The 27,438-nt window shown below is 48.0% G+C and overlaps 6 protein-coding genes across 6 annotated transcripts; 3 read left to right on the plus strand and 3 right to left on the minus strand.

Moving 5' to 3' along the window:
* Positions 1 to 490: 490 nt before the first annotated feature.
* On the plus strand, positions 491 to 3,265 carry ANOM_005268 (putative NTP binding protein; the record flags this gene model as incomplete). The annotated part of the gene is made up of 1 exon (XM_015550525.1): positions 491 to 3,265. One exon carries the CDS (start codon positions 491 to 493, stop codon positions 3,263 to 3,265), a length of 2,775 nt encoding a protein of 924 aa, XP_015407374.1.
* Positions 3,266 to 3,971: 706 nt separating this feature from the next.
* ANOM_005269 (methylenetetrahydrofolate reductase (NAD(P)H) MET13) lies at positions 3,972 to 6,068 on the minus strand (the record flags this gene model as incomplete). Its single annotated transcript, XM_015550526.1, has 3 exons — positions 3,972 to 4,262; positions 4,320 to 5,191; positions 5,245 to 6,068. The coding sequence occupies 3 exons, from the start codon at positions 6,066 to 6,068 to the stop codon at positions 4,129 to 4,131; spliced, it is 1,830 nt and encodes a 609-aa protein (XP_015407375.1). The 3' UTR covers positions 3,972 to 4,128.
* Positions 6,069 to 6,989: 921 nt separating this feature from the next.
* On the plus strand, positions 6,990 to 7,739 carry ANOM_005270 (orotate phosphoribosyltransferase; the record flags this gene model as incomplete). Its single annotated transcript, XM_015550527.1, has 1 exon — positions 6,990 to 7,739. The coding sequence occupies one exon, from the start codon at positions 6,990 to 6,992 to the stop codon at positions 7,737 to 7,739; it is 750 nt and encodes a 249-aa protein (XP_015407356.1).
* Positions 7,740 to 13,750: 6,011 nt separating this feature from the next.
* On the plus strand, positions 13,751 to 21,228 carry ags2 (alpha-1,3-glucan synthase Ags2; the record flags this gene model as incomplete). The annotated part of the gene is made up of 6 exons (XM_015550528.1): positions 13,751 to 14,104; positions 14,177 to 14,352; positions 14,407 to 20,295; positions 20,346 to 20,551; positions 20,610 to 21,120; positions 21,180 to 21,228. 6 exons carry the CDS (start codon positions 13,751 to 13,753, stop codon positions 21,226 to 21,228), a joined length of 7,185 nt encoding a protein of 2,394 aa, XP_015407378.1.
* A 920-nt stretch (positions 21,229 to 22,148) lies between these two features.
* luA (3-isopropylmalate dehydratase LEU1) lies at positions 22,149 to 24,646 on the minus strand (the record flags this gene model as incomplete). The annotated part of the gene is made up of 4 exons (XM_015550529.1): positions 22,149 to 24,251; positions 24,305 to 24,379; positions 24,451 to 24,482; positions 24,547 to 24,646. 4 exons carry the CDS (start codon positions 24,644 to 24,646, stop codon positions 22,149 to 22,151), a joined length of 2,310 nt encoding a protein of 769 aa, XP_015407355.1.
* A 724-nt stretch (positions 24,647 to 25,370) lies between these two features.
* Positions 25,371 to 26,524, minus strand: ANOM_005273 (putative aryl-alcohol dehydrogenase Aad14; the record flags this gene model as incomplete). The annotated part of the gene is made up of 2 exons (XM_015550530.1): positions 25,371 to 25,804; positions 25,870 to 26,524. The coding sequence occupies 2 exons, from the start codon at positions 26,522 to 26,524 to the stop codon at positions 25,371 to 25,373; spliced, it is 1,089 nt and encodes a 362-aa protein (XP_015407354.1).
* Between the last annotated feature and the right edge of the window lie 914 nt (positions 26,525 to 27,438).

Raw genomic sequence — 27,438 nt, forward strand, 5'->3', positions numbered from 1 at the left:
TCGTTATTTTCTAAAATTCCTCCTCGGTTACTTGGGATCCCGCCTGGGACATGCCAGACGGACAGGGGCGTCGCTGCTTCCTCAAATGTGACCGGATTAGAAAGGAACTGACCAAGCGCGTGGGCAACTGCCATACCAAATAGCGTCAGAGCGGGGGCACACATTCCATGCCGAGCGACTTGTTTGCATTCCTTGAAGTGGTGAGCTGGGCTTGTTAGCATTCCAATCGTATCACTACGCACGTCATCCCTTTGCAACTCGGAGTCAGCCTGCAGAGGAAATGTTCTCTCGAACTCTCTTCGCAAATGCTCTGTCGTGTTTCAATGAGCCATCAGCTTCATTCTCGCACGGCAAACGCCTCAGGAGGCGTAGTAATCACACCACGCCCTCCCATACACAGGAAAACCCACGCTCTTCTAAGGAATGGGTAAGTCGAAGGGCTGAACCTGACCTAAGAGTCGAAGCTGCCAGTCTACCTCATCGATCCAAAATGGAAGGACATATTCCTTTACCGAAAGGACATTTGCTCAACCTCCAGCCGCGAGCTCGACACGGACGACGTACCAGATTCAGTGACCAAGGAGCCGGGAACGAGCAAAATGGAGCACACCCGACGGGGGCTGACCAAAAATCGACAGGGTCAAAAATTAGATCCCCCGAGATACCCCAGACTCTTTTACCGAGGGGCATGGCCACCAAGCTCCCCAAGCCGAGGGCGTTTGCAGATAAGGATAAGGAGCAAAAGAGGGAGGCATCTGTCACACCCCAGAAAAACGAGCAGAATATAAATGCGCACAGTCAGATAAAACGGTCCCCTGACGCGTCAGATCGTGAATCACCAAAATCGACAGACAAAGATCGCGAGCAATACTGGCGGAAGGTTCGAGGCAAGTTCGATCGGGAGTCACCTACAGCATCACGGAGCAAAGACAAACAGAAGGACTATTGTCAGGAGGCCTATAGAAAGATTATCTCATTGGCTAGCTCACCCAAACATGAAATCGCCAAACACAAGCAGAAAACTGCAACTTCAACTACTCGTGGTCAAAGGGGTTCTGAGCAAGGGGCTAAGCCCAGAACCAAAATAGCGGGTCCTAGCATCGGCAGTCAAGGTAGACCTGTGTTCCACCCCAAGGGGCATTCCGGGAATCAGGATAGATCTCAGTCGAGCAAGGACAAACTGACAGGCCACGAGACTCAGGACACGACGCCTCAAAGGTCCCCTGAGAAGACAGATAACACTACCGACTCGTCCATTCATTCATACCCTTCCATATCGCCAGTGTCAGGCCCTAGTAGCTCAATGACGGAGTGGGAAGATAGATTTGTTGTCAATATGCCCTCAGCCAAAGACCCAAATCCGCCAACAATGAGTGTGGAGCAGATTGTGGAGTTTCAGAAGAGCATTGAAAATGTGCACAAAGAGGGAGATACGATGCTTGACCCCGATACTCTACCAAGTCCACGTACCACGACACCTGAGGGCAATGCGAACCTGCCAGATTATGAACGAAAGCAGCCTAGTACTCTCGATGGCCAGGACTCACGCTCAAGTCGTCCCGTAGAGGCAGGTGAGCAACCGGCAACGTATCCGTCTGGTCATAATCGATATTACTGCCCTGATGAGATTGGGAAACAGCGCTGCAGCACTATCTGGGAAGAGGCACCATCGAGGCTAAAGCAGAAGGTGTCCGATGCTAATCCGGACGGCTCTTTTTTAGGGTGCAGAGAAATCAAGGGCCCATGCGACAAGAATCCCGACGAGATTCTCTTTTTCTCGTCAACCAACGAGCGCCCCCGAGTGGTGGATGTGTCGACACCAATGGCCAAACCAAGAGATTGGAAGAAAATAATGACGCCATCCCACTCAATGGCAGCAGTATCGGAGGAAAAGACCGTCGCTCAAGAAGAACGGAAGCCAACTTTTCAGAGTTCGAAGCGTGTCCAATGCTCCAAGCAGTCACCGAAGACGATGTGTCAAGAGACTACATGTCAACGACAAGACAAGGCAAAGATGCCTGCGCATGTCTCGGGGAAAGAGAACACACACCATGCTGCCCACGCGGCAAATACTCAGGACCAGACAAAGAACCATGGGGACGATGTGTTCATTATCACACCCACTATCACACGCACTATGGTGACCACGGAGGAAACGAGATGCGCTACTCCGAAGCGAGTAGGCGTACCGCCTCGAATAGCAGGCGAAACCATCAAGGATGTAAGGGCGAAGCCTCAAATGCACTCTTCACCTTCGGGATTACGACGAGCGACCCAAAATTCGTGGGAAAAATCCAACGCAACTTGGCCAGCGCCTTCAACCTCGAGAGATACTCCCGTAAAAAAAGCTCCTGTGGTACAGCAAGCTCGAGCAGAATTGGGGCATATGAGCGCGGAAAGGCGCCGGGCCATACGTGGGTACATCCGTATGCCCGTCATGGTAAAGTCACGGACAGAAAATCTCGGGCAACGCATACAGAATACCACCCCACAAAAAGTTCCTGCTGCTCCACCGAACAATGATAACCAAACTCTGGCAATGAGTATATCGGACTCATCTCAGTCCATACCCTCCTCGGGCCATGATATCTCTCCCGCCAGTTCGCTCACGAGGGATCAGCGATATCCAAAAGCGCCAGCACAGACCGCTAGAATCGTTGAGGTAGCCGAGTTGGATGGCCTACAAGTCGACGATCCTAAGGACGATCGTAAGACGGATCACAAGGAAAACGACAAATCAGGTAGCAAGTCCATACAGGAAAATCATTTTTGCTCCAGGGTCGCTGATTTGCGTGCCGATCTACAGACAAGTGCGGTACAGGCAGACTACCGGGGCTTGTTGAATTCAATCACTCTGAGTCTGATCATGGACATCTTCGTCCTGTCGGCTGCGCAGACACAAGGCCTCTTTACGCAGATAATAGACAATCGGCATTCAAGGACTGTCTTGTTCAAAATTGCTTTGAATTGTATTCTGAACATGGTTGAGCATTGCCTGCATGTTTTCAGAAATCTGCTTCATGCTTGCTCCATTTATACCACAACAGGGGTTTGGCCTCAACCGAGTGAGAAAGATCTTGCTCGTTTTCTGACTGATCTTTGTCAAGTGGTGATTTATCTTGGTGTTCTTGGTTCTATCATGATGCTTCTAGGGCGAGCGGTGGAGTATATGATCCTTATCGGAAGCTGGATCGTATGGTTTATAAGGCCTCTTGGGTGGTTTCTGAGTGCGCTAGGAAGAGTTCTCCAGGGTATGACAACCTGACACTTTTGGTACTTTACGTTGTTCTTGTATTTTTGTATACTTTAGTGGCGGGTCCTCATTTCTTGTATTATTCTTATGCTTGAACGTCTTTTCCAGCGACGTCAGTTATCGTTATGAACGGATGTGCAATATCAGGTATCCTTTCCAGGGAACTATATAAGTAGACCGGCCTTCGTAGTATCTAAAAAGTAGGAAGAGTGTAAAGCCACCATTATAACATTGAATTTGTTTGGATTTTTTTTTTAAAAGTCTATATGTCTATTCAAGACTTGAGTAAATAAATTTCGTGAGATATATCAAAGACTTCATGAGGAAACTCCGTATCCCGTGTTGAAAAGGATCACTTTTTCGTTTCTCATGAACCCAACTCCGTTGTCATCCATAGTGTTGAATTATCGTAAGGTATCGCATCACCCTGTTTTATGTAGCCCTGCTCTGTTGTAAATAAAGGAAGAAAGAAAAGCGAGATAGAAGGTTGAGGTAAGAATGTATAGACAAAAGCGAAAGAGGAGGCGGGGTCATGGTTGACGACCCCTGAGCTTCGGGCTCTAAGGGAGACTTGATTATGATGTTGAATTTGAGATTCTTCTCGCGCTCGATGAGAAATGAAAATAATCGGGTGGGGGTATAAGGTTGAATGTTAAAAGTCATGTTGAAATTAAATAACGCTCAAAGAAGAAATCGTTGAGAATCTTCAATTCGTGTCGCCATAAGCCATTTCGCGCCTTGGGGTGGATCGACCCCAGGCAGGTATCGTTGAGATATAGATGTTGAATTAAGAAGTCATAGTAAATCGTTGAAGAGATGCTAGAGAAGTCATGGAGCAGGCATAGCCTGCTGGGGTTGTTCGTGATGTAGGTAAATTAGTTTGCGGTGGCCTCGGCCTCCTGGGACTTCGAGTCGGCGTTGTCTGCGGTGACTTCGACATCAAAATCTTTTACGTTCAAGTCCTTGAACAGTTCAAAGAGATCGTATGTGTTGTGGAAGTCGTTGTTGACTGGATAGAAGGATCAGCAAGTGAAATGAAGATGGAATAGTTTTAGGCTTTACTCACCGATGTTAACAAGGTACCAGTTGTCCACCAGGCCTTGGATCAATTTTCTGCTGGGGCTCGTAGCAGCATGGCACTTAGCCCAGTCTTCACCTAGGCGGTATGCCTCATCCTTCCAGGCCAGGAAACTGATTGTTTCAACAATGGTAGGTTGGACAACCTCTCTACCCGCGAAGATACCCCAAGTCAAGGCGTTGGGGCTATCTTGAGTGTTAGTCCGCAATTCGCCATTCTTTGAAACCGCGTGGTAGGTGAGATCCTCGTTACTTTCGATGCGTGTGATCAGTTCGTCAAGCAAGTACGGGGGGATCAAGAGTTCGAGGTATGCCTTCTGGTACACGAAGCCATTCTTCGGGCCCCATCCATACACAGGGTGGGATGACTTAGCTCCATTGACGGCGGGCTGAGAGTTAATAGTGAGGATACCCCGGTTATTAAGTTCGATTAGGTTGGGTTTGATAGTTTTCGCTTCAGAGCTGATGGGTGTGTCGCTCCAGGGCAACCGACCCAGCTTACCCTCCAGATAACTAACGAAGAGGTGCGAAAGGTCCCGAATGGACTTAGGCTCACCCCACAGTTGAATGTTTTGTTCGTTTGTGCCCTTGAGGCCTATGCCGTAAGAATCAAGCTCACCAAAAGCTGGAGATCGGGAGTCGGTCCAGCGGCCGTTCGGGAATTCGTCCCATGTCTGCGTGCGAGCGATGTAGGAAGAGTTCCGGTTCCGCCAGAAGATCGGGCGAACATCCTCTGCCCTACGGTTAAGACCAAGCGACGGCCGCCAGGGCAAGGGTCGCTGGATTGGGGTCTCTTCGGAGGGCATAAGTTTCAGCTCATCGAGGACCAGCTGCGTGGCCTGGGCCAGGTTCATCGTATAACTAGTAACATTCATGAGCTTTCGGGTTTGGTAGGACAGAGAAGTCCAACTTACAAGTGCAAATGGTTAATGCCAGCTGTCAAAAGCCTCCTACACATGTCTGCGATCAGGACCTTTCCGATCTCCTTGACTGCCGCATCATCATTCTTCACGGGTTCCAGGGTCTCAAGCCAATCTTCGGGGATATGAATCTTTGTCCAGGTTGCTCGTCTGATAAACGCGGAATAAGTCTGAATCGGCATGATACCAGGAATAATAGGCACGTTGATTCCCTTGGCGCGGCACTTCTTTACCCAGTCGATGAAAAGGTCCGTATCGTAGAACATCTGTGTGATAACAAATGAGGCACCTGCATCGACCTTCTCCTTCAGGTGATCTATCAAGAGGTCCACATCTGGGTTATCGTCTGCGCCCTCCGGGTAACCTCCCACTCCAATGTCAAAATGGTTTCCGTACTTGTCCCGAATGTACCTGACCAGGTCCTTCGCATAACGAAGTCCGCCCTCTGCAGCTTCCCACTTCTCTTGCTCACGAGGCGGGTCACCGCGAAGGGCCAGGATATTAGTGCAGCCAGACTTGTAGGCAGCCTGTAGGGCGGCATCTACCTTCTCCGTCGGCATGTCTGTACATGTCAAATGCATGCAAGTCTCCAGTCCGTACACCGATTGGGCCACATTAACCATCTCACAAGTCAAGTCTGACAACCGTCCACCGGCACCCCATGTGATATCAATGAAGGACGGGCCTAATGCGTGCATTCGGTCCATTCTGTCGTAAAGGTTCTGCACACCTTGCGCTGTTTTGGGAGGGAAGAACTCAAATGAGATGCCGACTCTTCCAGCGGCCTCATTTTGGCCAAGTTTTTCCTTGATATGCATATTGTGCAGTTAGACTAGATAACAGTACCGGAATCAGCGGATCTCTTCGGAATGACAATTGTAGTGCAACGTCAGCTTGGCTGGAAAGTCCAAAGGATTGAACTTACAAGAACAGAATTGCTGATTTAAAAGAGCTGATGCAAATTGTCCAAGTTAAAACAGTTCTCTTAATCACTGTTCTAACCGTTCCTGGTCTTGTCGGTCACCGGGCCTGCCAGCGAGCACAATGTTAATATACCGAATGAAAATCTTCCTACAAACAACCGTGAAAGAATTGAAAGAATGAGAAACTGCTACAAAGCCAGGTCTCAGAAGAAAGAAAGACCCAGGGGAGAAAAGAAAAAAAACCGGCCTTACGTTAAAGCAAGGGGAAGATGAGATAACCTATCGTAAAGAAGGCCGGACTTCGGAGGTTGCCCTGTGGCACGTGTCCCACTCCCAATCGGTCAGTTACAGACCCTCAACAGAGCTGGAGGGTTTTTTTAATGCCCAGAAAATGGAATGCAGGACTATATAGGGACACCAGTTTACCCCAGGATGTTTGAAACAGGCAGATTGGGCGGTAAGCAGAGGAGGAGGAACTGGGGGGAAGAAGGAAAGAGGGAGAGCTAACACGATACGTCGGTCCGATCCACGGGCTTCCTTCCAGACCCCTCATTCCTGTCATTGGCCTAAGGCCTCCGCCCGCCTTGCCCCTCCTTGAGAAATTGCCTAAAAGAAAAGCATAAAAAAAAGACCCATCGATCGTTCGCTGATAGTGACCGTCTTTTTCCCCAGAACAAGTCTCACCACCGAATCTCACTACTCGGACGTTACTTTTTTTGTTGAACCAATCGAGGCTCCCAAATTAACAGCCTTGTTCCACTGGACCCTGAAATTCTTCTATCAACACAAAAGTCGTCGCAAGGAAGAAATACAACAATGTCCGCCGCTACCATCCCTGCTCCTGCCGCCGAGCAAGACTACAAGGAGACTTTGCTTCCCTTGTTGATGAAGAATAACGTTCTTTCCTTTGGCTCCTTTGTCCTTAAGTCTGGCCGTGAATCTCCTTACTTCTTCACCTCGTCTCTCCTTCACACTGCGCCTTTGCTCCGTGCCACCTCGGCGGCCTATGCCAGTGTCTTGTCTGCCCCGCCATTTGTAACTGTTGCGGCCGACGGTACTACCACGCCCAACTTCGATATTATCTTTGGCCCGGCTTATAAGGGCATTCCGGTGTGCGCCTCCGTTCTGAATGAGTTAGCGGTGCGGGACTCTCTCTCCGCGTCTGCTAAGGGAACCTGGGACAATGTCAGCTACTCCTTCAACCGTAAGGAGGCCAAGGACCACGGCGAAGGAGGAAACATTGTCGGTGCTCCTCTGAAGGGAAAGCGTGTGGTCATTGTCGACGACGTTATCACAGCCGGAACCGCCATCCGTGAGGCCGTGAGCATCATTCAGAAGGAAGGCGGTATTGTTACTGGTATCGTTGTCCTACTCGATCGTGAGGAGAGGGTCAGCGACGCTGAGCCTAAGAGCGCTATCGGTGTTGCACAGAGGGACCTTGGTGGAAACATTCCCATTCGCGCAGTGCTTGGTCTTCACGATTTGATCGAGAAGTTGGGCAGTAAGATCGGGGAGTCCGAGATCCAGCGGTTGAAGGACTACAGGGCTCGCTACGGAGCTGAATAGATCCGGTGCTTTAGCATTATAGGCAAAAAATAGACGACGAAATGATCACATTGTTCTTGTAAATACGCTTCTTCGGCGCTCATTCCCCGTTGTCGGATGTATCGAAAATCGGGTGGAGAGCATTTATTGCGATCTTTTTTTTAATTTATTATTGTTAGATTTAATAGTGTCGGTTTTATTTTGACATGGCTTATGTGGCATGTTCATGTATGTATGACAGGTTTTACGGTAGATGGGACAACATGGGAATGTTAGATGCATCGTTGTTATATATCTTGGCGAGCGTGTTGCCATTCTGAGCAACAATCTAGCTATATGGGGTAGCTAAAAATCTATAATCGAGACCAATAATTGTAGATATACGCCAGACTATATCTATTACTACAGGACAATTGAAAGAAACATAATGACTTCACTGAGAACACACTTGAATAGCACATGTTCGGGCTTCAGTTCCATGTCCGAAGAAGCATGTACCGACAACTGCCACTATATCTAAATAGATAAGACATAAAGAGATATTTACCTCCAAGAACCTTTCATATGAGATTTCAGCCAAATACACTATAAGAGATGAATTAAAGTGCACCGATTAAGACCAAATCACCTGCTGTCGCCTTTACGTACCCGTTATCGTTGCTACTAAACCCATCCCAGCAGGATTCAATGGGGTTAATTATACATCAATAAACACATAATCTTCAGTTAATTAGACAGTCTACACCCTAAGTATCTCCTTTGGCGAGTCTGGTATCAATAAGTACAGCAATAGATGTCCGAACGATATCGAGCAGCTATTTCCGTGGTCGTCTTTATCTAGAGCTGACACTCTTTTGTAGGCTATTATAGCGCTCGCCACTTCCAAGGAGCCACGGCCACTCGGACACCGGAGAAGCCCGAATATTTTCGTATAAGTAGTCATCTAAAGGCAAGTCTCCGTGTAATCCAAGCGAAAGGTAAACATAGGCAACAAAGGCTTCACCGAGACTTTCTGTCCAGCCTGTGTGCAGAGCTTCGACTCGACAACGAGCCCCGGATAAGGAGAAGGCAAGGCGCGCTTGTTAGATTAATTTGCATTTCCTATATCGAGTCGATGGCTCAACACGACGAGGTCTGGACCTGAACTTCCAAGGAGCTCGCTTTGCAGAAACAAGTTTTGACACAAGCTTTGGTGTGAGTTGACGGGCCTTTGTTTTGACAATGCTGCGCGTAAGTCGATTACATGCTGACACGAATAGACCTCCATGTAGCGGACAGTTGTAGCATATAAACAGCTCAACCATCCCTGGCCCATACAAGCAAGGAAGTGCAGCGATAATTGGTGTCATGACAGTCATAGCATGTGTGGTGCCATCCTGACGGTCTGCTCAGGAAGGCATGTCTGTGGCGAGCTGAAGGTCAACGTGGGATTGCAATCATGTCCTGTATGGAAACTTGGGAAAGGCAGCCGAGCAAGGCAAGTGGTAGAGAGTCGGTGAACGATAAGAGAGGGAAGCTGTCGCCAGTTTCGGGGTTCATGGATGCTGGAAGTGGATCCAATGGCGAACGTTCGGGCTCGGCCAGCGCGCTAATATCTGCTATCACAAAGTTTCACGGGTAAGCTGCAGCGTCATGGAGCTAAGTGCCTCTCATAAGGGGTCGTAAAAATTGACATGTATTGCTCGCGGCCACGCTGGGTAGAACGAGTCAATTTCGCCAAGGCCTGCAATATCGATGTATATGATATGTAGTCTGACTCCACCATTGCTGACCATGTGCCTATAGGACTTATTGGCACCTGCACGGTGGATAAGCTAGTCATTTTTGGAAGATTAAAAAGTGGGACTGGGGCGAGCAAGGCATGCAGTTCAAACGCAATATTTGCAATGGTTTGGATAAAGGTTCGGTTTACGACGCACCGGCAACGCACAGGAGGCTCGGTGAATCTTGCCTCTCCATTTTAGTTGCATGCGTGTATATCAGCTCAAGGCAGAACTTTTACCTTTTGAGGCCAGATGTCAACTGAGGTGGTCGCACCGCATTGGTCAGAATGTTCCTTGTTTATCATACTTCTGATATCATACTGAAACTCGCTTGCGACAAGAAACAGAATGTTGTAAGAACCGGCAATGGCTCAATGTTGGGTGTTACCGCTTCTTTGTCGCCATCACTTTTACCTCGCCAGTTGTGTTATGGGTTGATTGCTACATACCTCAATACGAGGCGAAGCAAGCCTCTGAACTCGAACTGCGCCATGTAGGCAGGTTGAGATACGAGTAGACTTATTCAACTTTGCCATTGATAGGCGATGAATGGACGACTAGCATCTGCTAGAAAGTTCCGGGGCGAGAGCACTAGGTTTGAGCTACTTCGAAATGATTGTAATACATCAAAACCGCGAAGGTCTGTTCGCCTATCTAGGCAGTATCCGGCTGATAAGCTGTAATATGTCATCGGTATCTCCGTAGAAGTTCATGACTGACAATCGGCTGTTATCATTTGCTGTTCATAACCAGCAAGATTGGATCGGTCTCCCGATTGGGGCCATGGTAAGGACATTTTCCGAATGATTCTCAATATGCGTCTATACACACAGCTATACAGTTCTGAAGGCCGAGCACGGACTATATAGGGTGGACCAAGCTGATGTGTTGTTAATCATGTTCATGCCGGGGCGCTTTGGGGACAGGCTACCAAGCAGCGATCATCTGAGAAAATTAGGTAGGTACCTATTCTCCAGGGTTACCCTAGTCTTGTTCCTTAGTAATGATCCAGGGACCAACAGGCGGTCTGTGATTGACCCACAAGTCTCAACTGTGTGAGATCCGATGCGATGGTGAGTGGCTCATCTCTCCAGACCCCACAACTACTAGTACGAAGTACCCTGGAAGGTCACCCCACACAAACCCTACGGAGTACGTTGTAGGTAACCTGGTAAAGATCTCGAAAGAAGTATAGTTATTTGTATGTGTAACTACTAATCATGGATAACGATTTGCTTGAGATAGTATAATGAGCCGGACTCCGGTACAGAATGACCACAACGCACCAGATTCTGTTCTGCAAGCTTATCTGGAGGGCACAGCTATTTTATGCATCTTGTATGTCATCCTATGAGACAGTTGTCCCAACCCTCGGTATTTATGTCGGTTAGTACAATACACGCGGACAGACTACCCGGGATAGTCCTTCATCCGCCTCGACTCCTTCAGCAAGGGATCAATCCACGCCCAACAGACTGGATAAAAATTTCAAAACGCACTGTCAGTTTTATTCGGAAATATTGTCAGCTTTTCATGATCATCGTGATCGGAGGTTTGTTATGATAATCGACCTATTGGAATGTAGTAGTTGTGTATATTGTGACCAGATGCTCTTAAAATATTACCATGGTTAACAGCATCATGCTACTTCACAGGTAATTTTCATAACCCAAGAAATTGACATTGTAAATACAGGTCGGCAGTAAAGGCTAATGAAGAATGGAACAAATGCCGACTACTAGTACTTGAACTGGAACACTACTACGAGATACTTCTTCTGATTCATGAGCCTTTTGTGTCAAAACGACTTATCAACCAATCCGTATATTGTGCCTGGGATGTAAAACCTAGTTCGTTGCCTGGTAAGTTAGGTGGCTTCGTCTCCTTGCATCCGATCGAGCTCTGCAAAATGACCCAAGATGTTCCGCCTCAGCATCTTGTGGAGCAGCGATTGATTGCACCATATTAAATCATACTAATCCCGGATATAAAGTTGTGCTATCCTGAAGCTATAAAAGCAAGGAGGCGCACAAAGAAAGGCTAATTGAATTTGTCCTTTGAACACTCGATAACAATCCAGCATTGATATGGCCTGTATGTTGGGTTTCTTACAATACCGTCATTTAGTGTTCGGTAGCCGGCGGCGGACAAAGATTTTACTGCGCAGTAAGTGCCTCAACAACTTCAACCTAAGTATATCAGTACTCAACCACTAATCTGGAATTAACTCCGCTAGAAACTATGGAGCAATAAGCCTAGTATGATTTCATCATTCAGCCTCGCACTAAAATCATATTAGGAGTGACAGGATCGCTAAATAAGTTACAAGCGAGAAGCACGATAGTTGAGCCGAAGAGCACACGATACGAGAGATCACAATGCAATTGCCATAATGAGATGTTAAGGATAAATACACCCCCATAACCTCGAATATTCCGAAGCAAAAAAAAAAAATAAAAATAAAAATAAAAATAAAAATAAAAATAAAAATAAAATAAATAAATTACGACATCGTGTCGCGTTCTCAGTTCTACATGGCTTTATCAATGCTAATAATATGAATTTGGATTTCGCTTTGATATTCATTGTTATCAGGCCTAGTTGTGGTTGCAGAAAATAAAAGATCCAATAGCAATTATTGGCTCCAGAATCATCAGTGACTCTGTTATCAATGCTCAAAGCAGGTTAAGTGTGCTGCAGAATTATCTTCAACTTAGTGTAGTTGCTGTTATGAATGTGCATTATCAAGAAAACAAGGGTGTCCTTACCAGTAAGCCGTTGCGCCAACAAGTTTCGAATACGGAAGATACCAAAGTTCAACGCGATAAGGGTGTTATTTTCTTCTCTATTTTGATTTCTCTTTTTTTTCTTTAGGTATTTTGTCTTGTATTTTCTTTTTTCGCTTTCGGTGAGCACCTCGTGGAGTATCTTTGTTATATCGCCGCGTACATCCACCACCATGCCGCTCGCTTCACGTAAAAATAACACCACCAACCAAGATAAGGCTCCATTAGAAGTCAGATTAATTACTATTCCTGGCTTTGCGCCTTGTATTCTGATTATGGTGGTCAGCTAAGAAGTGGGTTGTGCATACAACCTCACGTCCAAATCTATGTATTACCAAGAGCAAGACAGGGCATTGAGCGGCATATGCTATCAATCGCACTATTTGAATTATGCATAGAATCCTGCATGATCCATTCGCATTGGAGAAGGGCAAAAAATTGGTAAGCATTATATCTCAGGTAGTTCGGGATTCCAGAAGGAGGACACTCGCTGACACCATTGAACGTGAGCCTTTTGATATATCAGATAGGTGGAAAAGACTTCGTTAGGATCAACGCTGACCTCATGCCACTAGTGATAACCGACCAGAATGACAAGGAATTAACCCGGACCCACTGGATCCACTCGTACTGTAAATAGTATTGCGTTAGAGGTACAGTAGGACGTACATGATGCGCAGTATGTATAGTAGTTGCATAGTAGTGTGGCCTTCCTCGGTACAGGAGTTCGCCCCTCCCACACTTCCATTAAGGGCAATGACTTTACTGAGTTACTACTCTCGGCCAGCGAATGATTGAGGCCTGAGCGAACACGGATAACATGTGTGGCTGAACTTGAAAGGGAGGCCTCAATCTCCACTGCATACGCACAAGTGTCTCCATATGCCTGTCTGTCTTCTCGCGGGCCGGCGAACTACATGTCTGACCTCTATTTCTTTTTTTAATATTATTTTTTAGTTTTGTCTGAGCTGGAGCATCGTGAGCTGGCTGTGAGAGATCATCGGTTGATTTTCTTGTTCGAGCTAATATCAGGCCTTCGTTGACCCATTTGTCTATCTGTATAATACAGTTAATGTTGCTCGGTCCCAATCGTTCACTCTGACTCCATCCTGCAAGACTTCGGACAAAAGTCTTCGCATATATTCTTTTCTTCTTCCTTCTATTTCCTCTCTCCCCTTCTGCTCTCTATTTCATTGCCACTTCACTGCCGCCACAGATTTTCCTCCGGCCTCTGCCTTTCCCTGCCCGGTATACTATTACCTATCAAACCCCTCTCGAGGGATTTTCTTTCCGGGTGTCAAGACACATACAGGAGGAAGAGAAAGGCAGCATTTCATTTGGAAGAAGTTTGTCACTCAGCATCCTCCCCTCAACTAACCCTTATTAATCACGTTTGTTTCCAGCGTTCGCTAGTTTTCTTTAAGCACATGCCGGCTGTCTCAAGAAGAGGTTGGTGAGCGGCTCAACTTGGTGGCCGTTGGCAATGAAGTGGGGATTCACTGGCTCGTTGCTTGCGTTGCTCGCAGTAACAGCAGCAGGGTGGCCGTACGATGAGTCCCTGGTCGATTATAACTTGAATGTGAACAAGGATACGACCAACCCGGCAGAATATACTCACGCGGAATGGAAGGGTCATAAATTTCATCCCTCTCCAAAAAGCTGGCGTTTCCCCTTCTACACCCTGTTCATTGACCGGTTTGTCAATGGTGATCCAACTAATGATAACATCAACGGGTCACTATTTGAACATGACCTTAACTCAAATCAAATGCGTCACGGTGGTGATGCAGCTGGCTTGGTTGATACACTAGACTATTTACAAGGAATGGGAATAAAGGTTCGTGACAACGTATTCCGTGTTGTTCCTTGCTACTGGTGTATATACCATATGACTGACTGACCTCTGCAGGGCATTTATTTGGCTGGTACTATACTGATGAATCAGCCATGGGGTTCAGACGGTTACTCGATTTTGGATACTACTCTACTTGATCAACATTATGGTACAATTCAAACCTGGAGAGACGCGATCACTGAGATCCATAAGCGGGACATGTATGTCCTCTTTGACAATACTATCGCAACGTAAGATGCCACCCTCGCCTAAGTTGCTACATTCCAGCGCTGACATGAAACCAGCATGGGCGATCTGATTGGATTTGAAGGGTATTTAAATACTACCACCCCTTTCTCAGTCAAGGAGCACAAAGCATTGTGGAAATCCGAACGTCAGTATGTCGACTTCCGCTTTGACAATGAGTACAACAACACTTGTGAATACCCTCGATTCTGGAACGAGACTGGTTATCCAGTCGATAAAGATGTCACAGATGAGCTAGTCGGGTGCTATAACAGTGATTTCGACCAGTACGGTGACAGGGAAGCTTTCGGAGTCTACCCAGACTGGGAGCGTCAGTTGGCCAAATTCGCTTCAGTCCAGGATCGTCTACGTGAATGGCACCCTAGCGTTAAAGAGAGACTTATCCGACACTCATGTATGATTATAAAGGCCCTTGATATTGATGGCTTCCGCTACGATAAAGCGACGCAGGCCACAGTGGATGCTCTCGGTGATATGTCCCATGCTTATAGAGAGTGCGCTCGCAGTGTTGGAAAGGATAACTTCTTTCTTCCCGGAGAAATCACTGGTGGAAATAATTTTGGTTCTATCTACCTCGGACGTGGAAGACAGCCTAACCAATACCCAGACTCCTCCCTAGCTTCGATGAACATGACAAACTCATCAGATCACCAGTACTTCTTACGCGATGACGGTCTGCAAGCTCTAGATTCAGCTGCTTTCCATTATTCGGTGTACCGTACTCTCACTCGATTCCTAGGTATGGATGGCAACCTGGCTGCGGGTTATGACACGCCTTTGGACTGGACGGACTCTTGGAATATCATGGTATTGAGCAACGATATGATCAATGCTAACACTGGTAAATTCGATCCCCGGCATATGTATGGTACTACGAACCAGGATGTTTTCCGTTGGCCCGCCATTGAGATGGGAGTCGAGAGACAGCTTTTGGGTCACTTTATCACCACACTGCATCTTCCAGGCATCCCAATTTTGCTGTGGGGAGAAGAGCAAGCCTTCTATATCCTAGACTCCACTGCGGATAACTATATATATGGCCGTCAAGCAATGTCTCCCTCCACCGCATGGAAAACACACGGATGCTATTCCCTTGGTTCGTCGCAATACTACAACTGGCCAATCAGCGCAGGTAGGGAAGGATGCCACGATGAAGCTGTTGCTTATGATCATCGGGATCCCTCTCATCCTCTCCACAATATCATCAAACATATGTTTCAAATGCGACAGGACTTCCCGGTACTGAATGATGGATACTCGGTTGTCAAATTGTCAAAACAGACTCATGAGATCCAATACCCGGGTTCGAATGGCACGGCAACTGAAGTCGGTGTCTGGTCAGTTATGCGAGATGTCGTCTCGAACATTCAAGACTTAAGCGGCAACAACGAACCCGTGTGGCTGGTCTATCAAAACGACAACAAGACCGTGGAATACAACTTTGATTGTGGGAGTAATGATTCGGCCTTAATCTCTCCATTTACCACAGGGACCACTGTTGTTAATCTCTTCTACCCGCACGATGAACTCAAGCTGAAAGATGGCCCGAAATCACTTCACCTGAATGGCACCAATGCAACCAACGGGTGTCTGGATAGTCTGCAAATGAAACCTTTCGAATTCAGAGCTTATGTTCCAAAGGCTAACTTTGTTAAACCTCGTCCCATGATCACCCAATTTGAGCCTGGTCACGATGTGCCGCAGATTTCTAAAGTCGGGCCTAATGATTCAGAAGACATCGATGTTAGCATTTACTTTTCCACCAAGATGGACTGCGATCAGGTTACGAAATCCATTTCATTCGAATCCAGTACTGAAGCTGGCAAGACGCCTTCTATTAGCAACAGCAGTGTTAGCTGCAAAGGTGTGAAGGGTGATGATCCAAAGTGGACTGGTCAAATCCCCAACGCCTGGGTCTGGACAGCGAAGTTGAGTGGTGTTTACAACGGCATTCATCGCTTGACCGTCAAAAATGCCACTAGTTTGGACGGGCATACTTCTACCCAGGCAACTGATCACTTCTTGATCCGAGTGGGCCAAAGGGACAATCCATTGGTATTCACCTCTGCGAACTATTCGACCTCCTTGTTGGGCCAATATGACAATGGCACGCTCTACATTCACCATCGTGCAGCAGGCGCAAATAAATACCGCTACTCAACAAACTTTGGTTCCTCATTCTCTGACTGGAAAGACTACCACGGAGGAAATGATACCATTGAGGAATTGCCCTGGAGTGGAACGGACAAGCAAAAGTGGCAAGGGAAGCACGTGCGAGTCGAATATTGGAATAAGTTAACTGGCAGCAGTGACTACGCCCAAGAAGGCGACTCTGGATATGATCGCCCACGACGCTTCCCCCATTTATTCTTCAACGGGCCGTTCAACCAATATGGATACGATGCCGGCTTGGACAACGTTGCGACGCAAGACAGTGATGGTCTTTGGAAGTTCAGATTCATGGCTGAGTTCCCAGCGCAAGGACAGTTCAATGTTTGGGGAATGAATCCAGACGGTCAACCAGACCAGAGCTACGTATTCGGTGATATAGATGATGATGGAGTGTTGGACCGTATGCCCCCTTCTTCGCTTAGTTCTACGGTGGTAAACATCACGGATATCCCTCCATCTCCATACTTGGCGTGGAATCTTGGTGTTGACGACGGAACTCTGCGTGTTCATCTTCTGCCAACGGGTTCAAGGACTATCCAGATGGTTGTGTACTTCCTCCTCTGGTTTGTTCCCCTCATCACAGCCGTCGCTTGTGTCTATGTCTTTGTGAAATCCTTCTACCAAGTCAAATTCAACCAAGTGGGAGTCAGCGAAAAGAAATCAATCCTCCCCTTGGCATTCAGACGGAAATCAAACCCGGACGGAAGCGGTGGATCAATCAATCCTTTCATGCGCCTTGCGAATAAGTCTGGATTCTTGCAGAGTACGCCTGCGTTTGGAACAGTAGCTTCACGAAGACGGACGACCTTGATTGCCACCATGGAATATGACATTGAGGACTGGGCCATTAAGATTAAAATCGGCGGTCTGGGTGTTATGGCCCAGCTGATGGGCAAACACCTTGGACAGCAGGATCTAATTTGGGTTGTTCCATGCGTAGGCGGAATTGACTACCCTGTCGATCAGCCAGCTGAGCCCATGTTCGTGACAGTCCTCGGAAATTCCTACGAGGTGAAGGTGCAGTATCACGTTTTGAATAATATCACATATGTCCTTCTAGATGCTCCTGTTTTTCGCCAACAAACCCAATCTGAGCCATATCCCGCTCGAATGGACGATTTGGACAGCGCAATCTACTATTCAGCTTGGAACCAGTGCATTGCACAAGCAATCAGACGTTTCCCAATCGATCTTTACCACATCAACGACTACCACGGATCCATTGCCCCGCTTTATCTCCTTCCTCAAACGGTTCCTGTTTGTTTGTCGCTCCACAATGCCGAGTTCCAAGGCCTGTGGCCGATGCGCACCCAGAAGGAGAGGGATGAAGTCTGTTCTGTTTTCAACCTTGATCTTGACACTGCAAAGCGCTACGTCCAGTTTGGTGAAGTATTTAACATGCTTCATGCTGGAGCAAGCTACCTCCGGTTGCATCAACAAGGGTTTGGTGCGGTGGGCGTTTCTCGGAAATATGGTAAACGTTCTTATGCCCGGTATCCTATCTTTTGGGGTCTGAAGAAGGTTGGGAATTTACCGAACCCGGACCCTTCGGACACTGGTGAATGGAACAAGGAGTTGCCGAAGGATAGCGAGATTCAGGTTGACCCGAACTACGAGGCGAGCAGAGGAGAGCTGAAGCGTCAAGCGCAGGAATGGGCGGGCTTGGATCAAAACCCAGATGCCGACCTGTTGGTGTTTGTCGGAAGATGGTCTATGCAGAAGGGTGTGGATCTTATTGCTGATGTTATGCCTGCCGTTCTGGAAGCACGTCCTAATGTCCAGCTTATCTGTGTTGGTCCGGTTATTGATCTTTATGGTAAATTTGCTGCGCTTAAGCTCGATCATATGATGAGGTTGTATCCTGGGCGTGTCTTCTCAAAGCCTGAGTTTACTGCACTTCCAGCGTATATCTTCTCTGGCGCTGAATTCGCCCTGATACCATCTCGTGATGAACCTTTTGGTCTTGTTGCTGTTGAATTTGGCCGGAAGGGCGCCCTTGGTATTGGCGCTCGTGTTGGTGGCCTCGGCCAGATGCCAGGTTGGTGGTACAATATTGAGTCCACAACAACTTCCCACCTCTTGCAGCAGTTCAAGCTTGCGATTGGAAGCGCACTTAACTCAAAGCCCCAAGTTCGTGCAAAGATGCGTGCACGCTCCGCAAAGCAGCGTTTCCCTGTTGCTCAATGGGTGGAAGATCTGGAGATTTTGCAGACAACTGCTATGCGGATTCACAGCAAGGGACAGGCAAAATCGAACGGCGGGCCTCTCTCGCCTTCTGGTTATAATACACCAAGTGGAATAATAACTCCAAGTGGAATGATGACGCCTACGATTGCATCGACTGGTACAACGACCCCAACGGGGATGCAGACACCTCCAATCGCACACTCACGGGAAGGCAGCTACTCGAATATCAGCGTCAACCGCGACAGTGCATATGGGCCACAACAGCGCAACACAATTGTATACAGCCGTGACCCAAGCCCTGGAGGTAACGACGAGCCTAGGTTGAGCCTTGGTCGGCAACTGTCACTTGGATTCCGGGCTGGACCAGGACATATTAACCTCCGTGGTCGTCGGCTCAAAAGAAGAAGCCAAATGGGCAACGAGGAGAGTGGAACAGCGACCGAAGAAAGCAGTGATGACGATTATTTCCGCGGAGACGAAGAAGTTACAATTACGAGGGAGCAAGCAGATGAAGGACGTCATCAACGCAATGCTCCGAGGTCGCTTGCATCTCCTACAAACTCTTACTTTGAAGAAGGCATAGCATCTGGAAGGCCACCGTGGGCTCAACCTGGGAATCGACTCAGTAGCGCATCCGTTCTTTCTGTTGATTCTGTCGTCGGTGAAAAGAAAGACTATAAATTGCAGAAAGTCGATCCATTTTTCACAGACGGTACTGGCGAATACTATCGAGTGTTTGATCAGAGGCTTGAGAAGCTCAACGGATCTAACTCCGAATCCCAGCTTTGTATAGAGGAGTATCTGATGAAGAGCGAAAAGAAGTGGTTCGACAAGTTCAGAAACGCAAGATTGGGGCGCAATCAATCTCCTGCTTCTTCGATTTTCCAGACCAAGGGCGAAAACAACACACATATGAGCTCAATATCCCACGAGGATCTGGGCTCAAATGAAAGCGGTAGCGATCCACGCGCAGAAAAGGATGAGTTCCTTCTGGGGCGAGACTATATCCCCCCCTCGGGCCTAAAGAAGTGGATGCAAATTCGAATCTTTGGCTGGCCTGTGTATTCGTTTTTCCTTGGTCTCGGTCAGATTATTGCAGCTAACTCATACCAAATTACCCTGCTTGCTGGTGAAAATGGCCAGACGGCTGAGAAGCTCTATGGTATTGCGACAGTATACCTTGTCACTTCTATTATCTGGTGGTTTTTCTTCCGCTTCTTCAAGTCGGTGTTTGTCCTTTCCATACCTTGGTTCTTATACGGCGCATCATTTGTCATCATTGGATTAGCACACTTTGAGTCGAATGGCTTCGCTCGTGGATGGATCCAGAATGTGGGAAGTGGTGTTTATGCCGCCGCTTCTTCTAGTGGATCACTGTTCTTCGCTCTCAATTTTGGCGATGAAAGCGGTGTTCAGGTTAAAGACTGGGTTTTCCGCGCATGCCTCATCCAAGGTACTCAGCAAGCATATGTTATTGGACTGTGGTACTGGGGAACGACAATCTCCAGTGCTGCCGCCAATGGAGTTACCAACGTCAACGGCGGCATCGTCAACTCCTGGAAAATGACGTACGTAGACCTTTATCATTATGATTACAATTGCTAATAGCCTATTCTAGAGCAATCTGCATGCCAATCGCTGCATTCCTCTGGGCCATTGGTCTGATCATCTTCTTCGGCCTGCCAAATTACTACCGCCAGTCACCTGGAAAAGTTCCATCATTCTACAAATCCGTCTTCCGGCGCAAGATCGTTCTGTGGAACTTCGTGGTAGTCATCTTGCAGAACTTCTTCCTCAGCGCACCTTATGGACGGAACTGGGGCTGTAAGTACACTAGCCCCATACTCTCCAAGAAACCGCTAACTTGTCGTGCCTCATACAGTCCTTTGGAGCTCAAACCATGCTGAAGCCTGGCAAGTCGGCATCCTCGTCATTGTCTTCTTCGGCGTCATCTGGGTAGCAGTGTTAACCATGTTTGGATACCTCTCCAAGCGCCATAGCTGGATTCTACCTGTATTTGCATGCGGTCTGGGAGCTCCACGTTGGGCCCAGATATGGTGGGGTGTCTCTGGAATGGGTCTCTTCCTTCCCTGGGCTGGCAGTTCTGTTAGCGGAGCACTCGCATCACGAAGTTTATGGCTCTGGCTCGGTATTCTTGATGCCCTACAGGGCCTCGGCTTCGGCATGATTCTTCTCCAGACCCTCACACGAGTACACATCGCCTTCACCCTGCTTGCATCCCAAGTGCTGGGCTCCATCGCAACAATCGTTGCCCGAGCATGTGCTCCAAACAACATCGGCCCCGGACCAATCTCGCCGGATGTTACTGCCGGTGGCAGTTCCGTCGCAAACGCTTGGTTCTGGATCGCCTTGTTCTTCCAGCTGTTGATCTGGTAAGTCCTCAATACATCCACACTCCATTCCATACAAGCAGGTTGCTAACAAAACCCAGCGCCGGATTCCTCCTATTCTTCCGGAAAGAGCAACTCACCAAGCCCTAAATCATTACTAATAACCATGCTTTGCACCTCAACCACCCCCTCAACTCTCCGTATACAAACAATATAATATATACCTGACAGCTACACGCATGAAGCCACGGCACGGCACGGGCTCCAAATAACTCAATAGACTCCCAGAAAAACCGCAAAAAAGAAAAGTATTCTCACAGCGCCAGAAAGCGGGGTACCCCATAGAAGCAAGAGGAGGAACACAGAAAAAAGCAACCGGGATTCTTCTTGTACATTAAACATTCTATGTTTGACGTCCGATGTGGAGGTATTTGTGTTTCTTTCCTTTTTTTTTTTATCACTCTCACTTTATATACCGCCCTCCCACATCATCTGTGGAGGGGAGAGAGACGATTTCACTGCATATATGATGCTCTAATGGGTTATTTACTGATGATGAATCGGATGTCGTTACGTTCCTTATACAAATGCATGGATGGATTGTTGTTTTTGTGTTTTTGGTCTGATGCTCTTGTTCATTTGATGTTTTGTGTTCTGTCGCTCTTTATATCCATTTGATGCTGTTGTTGGGTTGTTAGTTTTGTGTTTTGGTTCTTGATTGGATTTCTTTGATATTTTCCCCTCTAATTGGCCCTTGGGGGTTCAAATTGCGTGTTTTGTTGGTAAAGTATGTGAGATGGAGTCTTAATAATAATTCTGGACAAGGTATTGCACATGCACTTATTAAATAGTTATTGTATTCGTTGTGAAAGCTAGGCTTCTTTAGTATCTAGCTGATCAGGTATTTATAAATAATCATTCTTAGCCCGAAACCTTTCCCAATGTGGTTGTAATAATTCCTTCGCCAATATAACATATTACCAAGAATCAAGAGAGTATAGCTGCATAAACGTCGTATCGTACCCGAAATGAAAAGAGAAAGAAAAAAGCTGACACTGGAACTTTTTTGTTTACCATTCCAAAGGCTCGGTCTTGACATCTCCCCGGTTGGTCTTAGGGACAGGGGCAGCCTGAACCATGGTAGCGCCACGGTTGCCACGCTTCAGATAGCCACTTCCATCAAGCCAGGGGGTCTCGAGAGTGCGCTTGGTCTCAAATGTGCGGATCTTGTCTTCCATTTGGAGGGTCAGGCCGATGTCGTCCAGGCCGTTGACCAGGCAATGCTTGCGGAAGGCGTCAACGTCGAATCCAGAGAGCTTGTTGCCCTGGGCATCCTTGATTTCCTGGTTGACGAGGTCGATTTCAATCTCACGGCCTGCGCTGGCCTCCGCGGCAATCTTCTGCAGAGCAGCTTCATCGGAGATCGGGATGGGGAGCATGCCGTTCTTGAAGGTGTTGTTGAAGAAGATGTCAGCGAAGGAGGGAGCGATGATACACTTGATGCCGAAGTCGAGGAGGGCCCAGGGTGCGTGTTCACGAGAGCTACCACAGCCGAAGTTGGGACCGGTGACGACGAGGATCTTGGAGTTGCGGTAGACACCCTGGTTCAGGATAAACTCGGGGTCTTCCTGGCCATCCTTGTAGCGCAGCTCGTAGAAGAGCGCGCTACCAAGACCGGTCCGCTTGATGGTCTTCAAGAACTGCTTGGGAATGATGGCGTCGGTGTCGACATTGGAGCGGTTCATGGGGGCAGCAATGCCCTTAAGGGTGGTGAACTTGGGCAGGCCAGCGCTCGAGCCGCTAGAGGTGTTGGTGTGGGGTTCGTTGTCTGCGGGCTGGTCCAAGATACGTTCGAGTTCTTCCTCAGTGTCGATATCTTCCGCCTCCGGCTGGACATCAACCCTGGGTTGCACCTTACCCAAAACGGGGCTAGTGACAACATGCTCACGGACATCCGCAAGCTTTCCGACGATACCAGCTGCCGCAGCCATGGCAGGGGACATCAGGTGAGTACGACCCTGAGCACCCTGGCGACCCTCGAAGTTACGGTTCGACGTACTAGCACAGCGCTCCTTGGGCGAGAGAATATCGGGGTTCATACCCAGGCACATGGAGCAACCAGCTTCTCTCCACTCAAAGCCGGCGTCAGTGAAGATCTTGTCGAGACCTTCAGCTTCAGCCTGTTGTTTCACGAGACCCGAACCAGGGACGACCATCGCGCGCTTGACATTAGGGGCGATCTTCTTACCCCGAACGACCTTCGCAGCTGCCCGCAGATCCTCAATACGAGCGTTCGTGCAAGAACCGATAAAGACCTTGTCAATCTGGACCTCTTTCATAGGAGTACCAGCCACGAGACCCATGTACTCGAGTGCGCGCTTGCAGGCAAGCTTGCGGTTCTCATCTTCAAAGTCATCGGGTCCTGGAACAACGCCATTGATAGGAATAACATCCTGAGGAGAAGTACCCCAAGAGACAGTTGGGATGATGTCCTTGCCATCAAGCACGATTGTCTTGTCATAGAAGGCGCCTTCATCGGAGGCCAGGCTCGACCAGTAGTTGACAGCCTTCTTCCACTCAGCACTGTCGTACTTCGGGGCGAGAGGACGACCCTTGAGGTAGTCAAACGTAATCTGGTCGGGTGCGATCATGCCAGCACGAGCACCAGCCTCAATAGACATGTTACACATCGACATACGAGCCTCCATGCTCAAGCCGCGAATAACAGAGCCGCAGAATTCGATAACGGCACCAGTACCTCCGGCAGTTCCGATAACACCAATAATGTGGAGGACAACATCCTTACTTGTAACACCTGCGGGGAGCTCTCCATCGACCTGGATACGCATGTTCTTGCTTCTGCGAGAGATAAGGGTCTGGGTGGCCAGGACGTGCTCGACTTCACTTGTACCGATACCGAAAGCGAGGGCGCCAAAGGCACCGTGTGTTGAGGTATGGCTGTCACCACAAACGACCGTCGTTCCAGGAAGAGTAAAACCCTGCTCTGGACCGATGATATGAACGATACCCTGGCGCTTATCTCCCATGCCGAAATATGTAAGTCCGAAGTCCTTCACGTTCTCTTCCAGTGTGGTACATTGCAGACGGGAGTCGGTCTCTTCGATAAAATCTTCGACGTTCTTGAAGTTCTTTCGAGTGGATGTTGGGATGTTCTGCGTCTGAATTAGATTTTGTCATAGGGTCGGGGAAACTTTTGTTGACATACGTGATCAACTGTGACAAGAGTGCAGTCCGGCCGGCGGACTTTCCGACCAGCATTCTTTAGGCCCTCAAAGGCTTGCTATGGGAGGGTTAGAACTTCGCAAAAATATCATCCGGAACAAGTTGACGGATTGGCGCGACGCTACTTACTGGTGAAGTCACTTCGTGGACAAGATGTCTATCTGTAGAATGTCAATCAAACGTGAACTAAACAAACCAAAAGCAGAGCAGAGGAAGAGAACATACCGATATACAGCAAGATAGTACCATCTTCTTGCTCATTGACAATGTGCGCATCCAAGACCTTGTCATACAAGGTCCTGGGCTTCTTATCAACAGCAGGCATGAGGGGCAGAGAAACAGGTAGGAAAGAGGGAAAGGAGGGAGTTATGGAAACAAACAAACAAGCTAGACACAGACACTTGCGTCTTCGCCGACAGTTTTGAAGAAATTATATCTGGGGAATCTGGACAAATACAGAGCTACCTTGGGGAACATTTTAACACTCTTGAAGACCGCGATGTCGCAGGGCAGCCATCGAGGGGCATCCCCGATCTCGGCTGGTCAGCGGCCAATATCCGGGTGGCAATTGGCCGATTTCGACGCCCCACAGTTCCCCGGGCCCCGACACCGGTGGCTGCGCGCTTAGCTGCGGCGGAAACCACGGGTCCTGACTAACGTTGCGGGTGTGATTGCTTGATTTTGAGACAAGAATCCCGCTAGATTAACCATGCCGTTGCACTGCGTCACTAGTGTGAGAAAGCGCTTTATGGTCTCCGATCCTCCTCACTGGTCGGGTCGCATGGTCAGACCCGAGTACAGAGGAGACGAAGTAGCAGTCAACTCCATATTCTCCCATCTGCAATGAAAAATCATGACATACGTCTCCTCGTAAAGTGAAGAATACTTACCCTAGAGTACTCCCTATGGAAGCAGGAGTTTAAAGCTGGGTCCGTACTATGACGTAATGAACTCTCTTAGTTGTGTATTTTAGTATAGCTGTAACATACACATTCAAATCTTAGTTTAACATAAACACCGACGCTGTACAAATCACAATAAGAAACTCCTCATGCCGGGGTGATAGGCTTGGATGCCGGCACAAAGGCTAGCGGGGCGTTTGCTGCCAGCAATCCAGATGCTCGGCCTGTCACCTTCGGGTCGGGTCCAATGAAGTTGTTGGGGAATCCGACATCCAGTGGCCTGACACTCTCGAGGTATTCAATTTGCTCCGGCGTCAACTTGATCTTCAAAGCCTGAATATTGTCATGTAGGTGTTCCACCTTCCTGCCACCAACCAGTGGGAAGACATTAGTTGCTTTGTGCATGACATAGGCCAAAGCAACAGCCGTTACAGATTCAATGCCATGCTCTGATGCAACCTTGGCCAGTGCTTCACTCATTTTAGCTTCATCCTCGGTCTGCCCACCTTCGCCAATCATGCTTCGCAATCCTTCATTCTTCTTCTTCCGCTCCTCTAGTGCCTTCTTGGTCTGGAATTTGCCTGAGCCGAGGACATCCCAAGGGGCCAGAGCCATCCCAAAATGGCGCGCATGGGGATAATCTCACGTTCAAAATCACGAAGCATCACATTCCACCGGCCCTGGTAGATACTGAAGGGGGTCTTACCATGGGTTCGAGCGTAGGTGTTGGCGGCACTCACAACCCACGCAGGGGAATCCGAGATTCCTAGGTAGAGCACTTTACCCTGTTCCACCAAAATGTGAAGGCTGTCCATGATTTCCTCAATGGAGGTGGTATGATCCCACCAGTGAAGGTATAGAATATCGATCCAGTCTGTTTGGAGCTTGCGCAGGGAGTCGCGCACGCTCATGTGTAGACTGCGGCGGTGGTTACCGCAGTGGTTCGGTGCGTTGCCCTTTCCAAGTGCATACGATTTGTAGTCCGTAGTGAATTTGGTCGCAAGGACAAGTTGATCACGATTCTTCCGGGCTGTCATCCATTCGCCTAGCCAAGCTTCTGATTGCTCATTCTGGTAGTTGTTGGCCGTGTCGATGAAATTGCCTCCGGCTTCGACAAAGGCATCCAACAGCTTGAATGAGGACTCTTTGTCCATTGATCCCATAAAGTGAGACCATGCATCCCCAATGGACATAGCACCCAGTTGCAGTGGCGACACGCGGATGCCCGCAGTCGAAGAGAGGACGCGGTAGCGACCCAGCTCAGTGGAGGGCTCTGGGGCAGGCGAGAAGATTTCGGACATGTTGAAGTATATACTTTTAAAGTGTATATATAAAACAAAACTTTGAATCAGGAATTGATAGTAAGCAACGGACCCAAGAACCATCCACCACAGTGATTGTGGTCCGTATTTATAGCTCCCATGTTGGGCCAAGTCTGCTGAATGAGCCGACGGAGTTATGGATGGAGCTACATCATAACCGCAGTTAAGAGGTACTTTGAGTTGAGCTTTCCCATGGGGTTAAGAAAACGCTTATGCCGATGGATGACAGGTTGAGTAATCAGGATCGGCGACAGGGTTCAGTACCTTAACTCCGGGGTCCGGCGGGGCAGAAAATGGCCCGTATCTCCGGGTATAAGGATAACTGTTTGTGCATCATGTCCCAGAACATTACTTAACTCGGAGCCGGAGCTGGATACCCGTGACACTTTGTATTCACCTTGAGTCTGGAATGTAGTAGGTAAACCCCTCTTTATCTCTAGCACATTACCATCCCTTAGCTCTGATATTAACCTATACTTCCTCAGTCGTAAGCTTATAGTACAGATTATATATGCCTTGTTACTTACGACTAGTACTCTGTTTAATAGTCCTTCTTCTATATAGTACTTACCAATCCTGGATCTCTGGAATCCTTTACATAGAAGATCTTTTGCCTCGAGCTACCAGTTCTTGAGCCTACCATTCTTAAATATAGTCAAATCGAAATATGGGGTAGAAATTATACAGCTCTTATAGATAGCCTTTCTCTACTTAATGTTAGTAGATAGATATGCGGAGTTAGCTCTAAGAGAAAGGTATAACCCCAGTATTATAAGATTGGCCAGTATGAGACTGTAAGGTACGATCCCGTACGAAATACGTATGAAGGATAGTGAAGATTTCGCTCAGGACTTACCTTCAGATTCATTGACAATTGACAATGGGTCTATTCT

This window comes from Aspergillus nomiae (genome assembly GCF_001204775.2).
Source record: "Aspergillus nomiae NRRL 13137 chromosome Unknown contig00115, whole genome shotgun sequence".
Taxonomy (NCBI): domain Eukaryota; kingdom Fungi; phylum Ascomycota; class Eurotiomycetes; order Eurotiales; family Aspergillaceae; genus Aspergillus; species Aspergillus nomiae.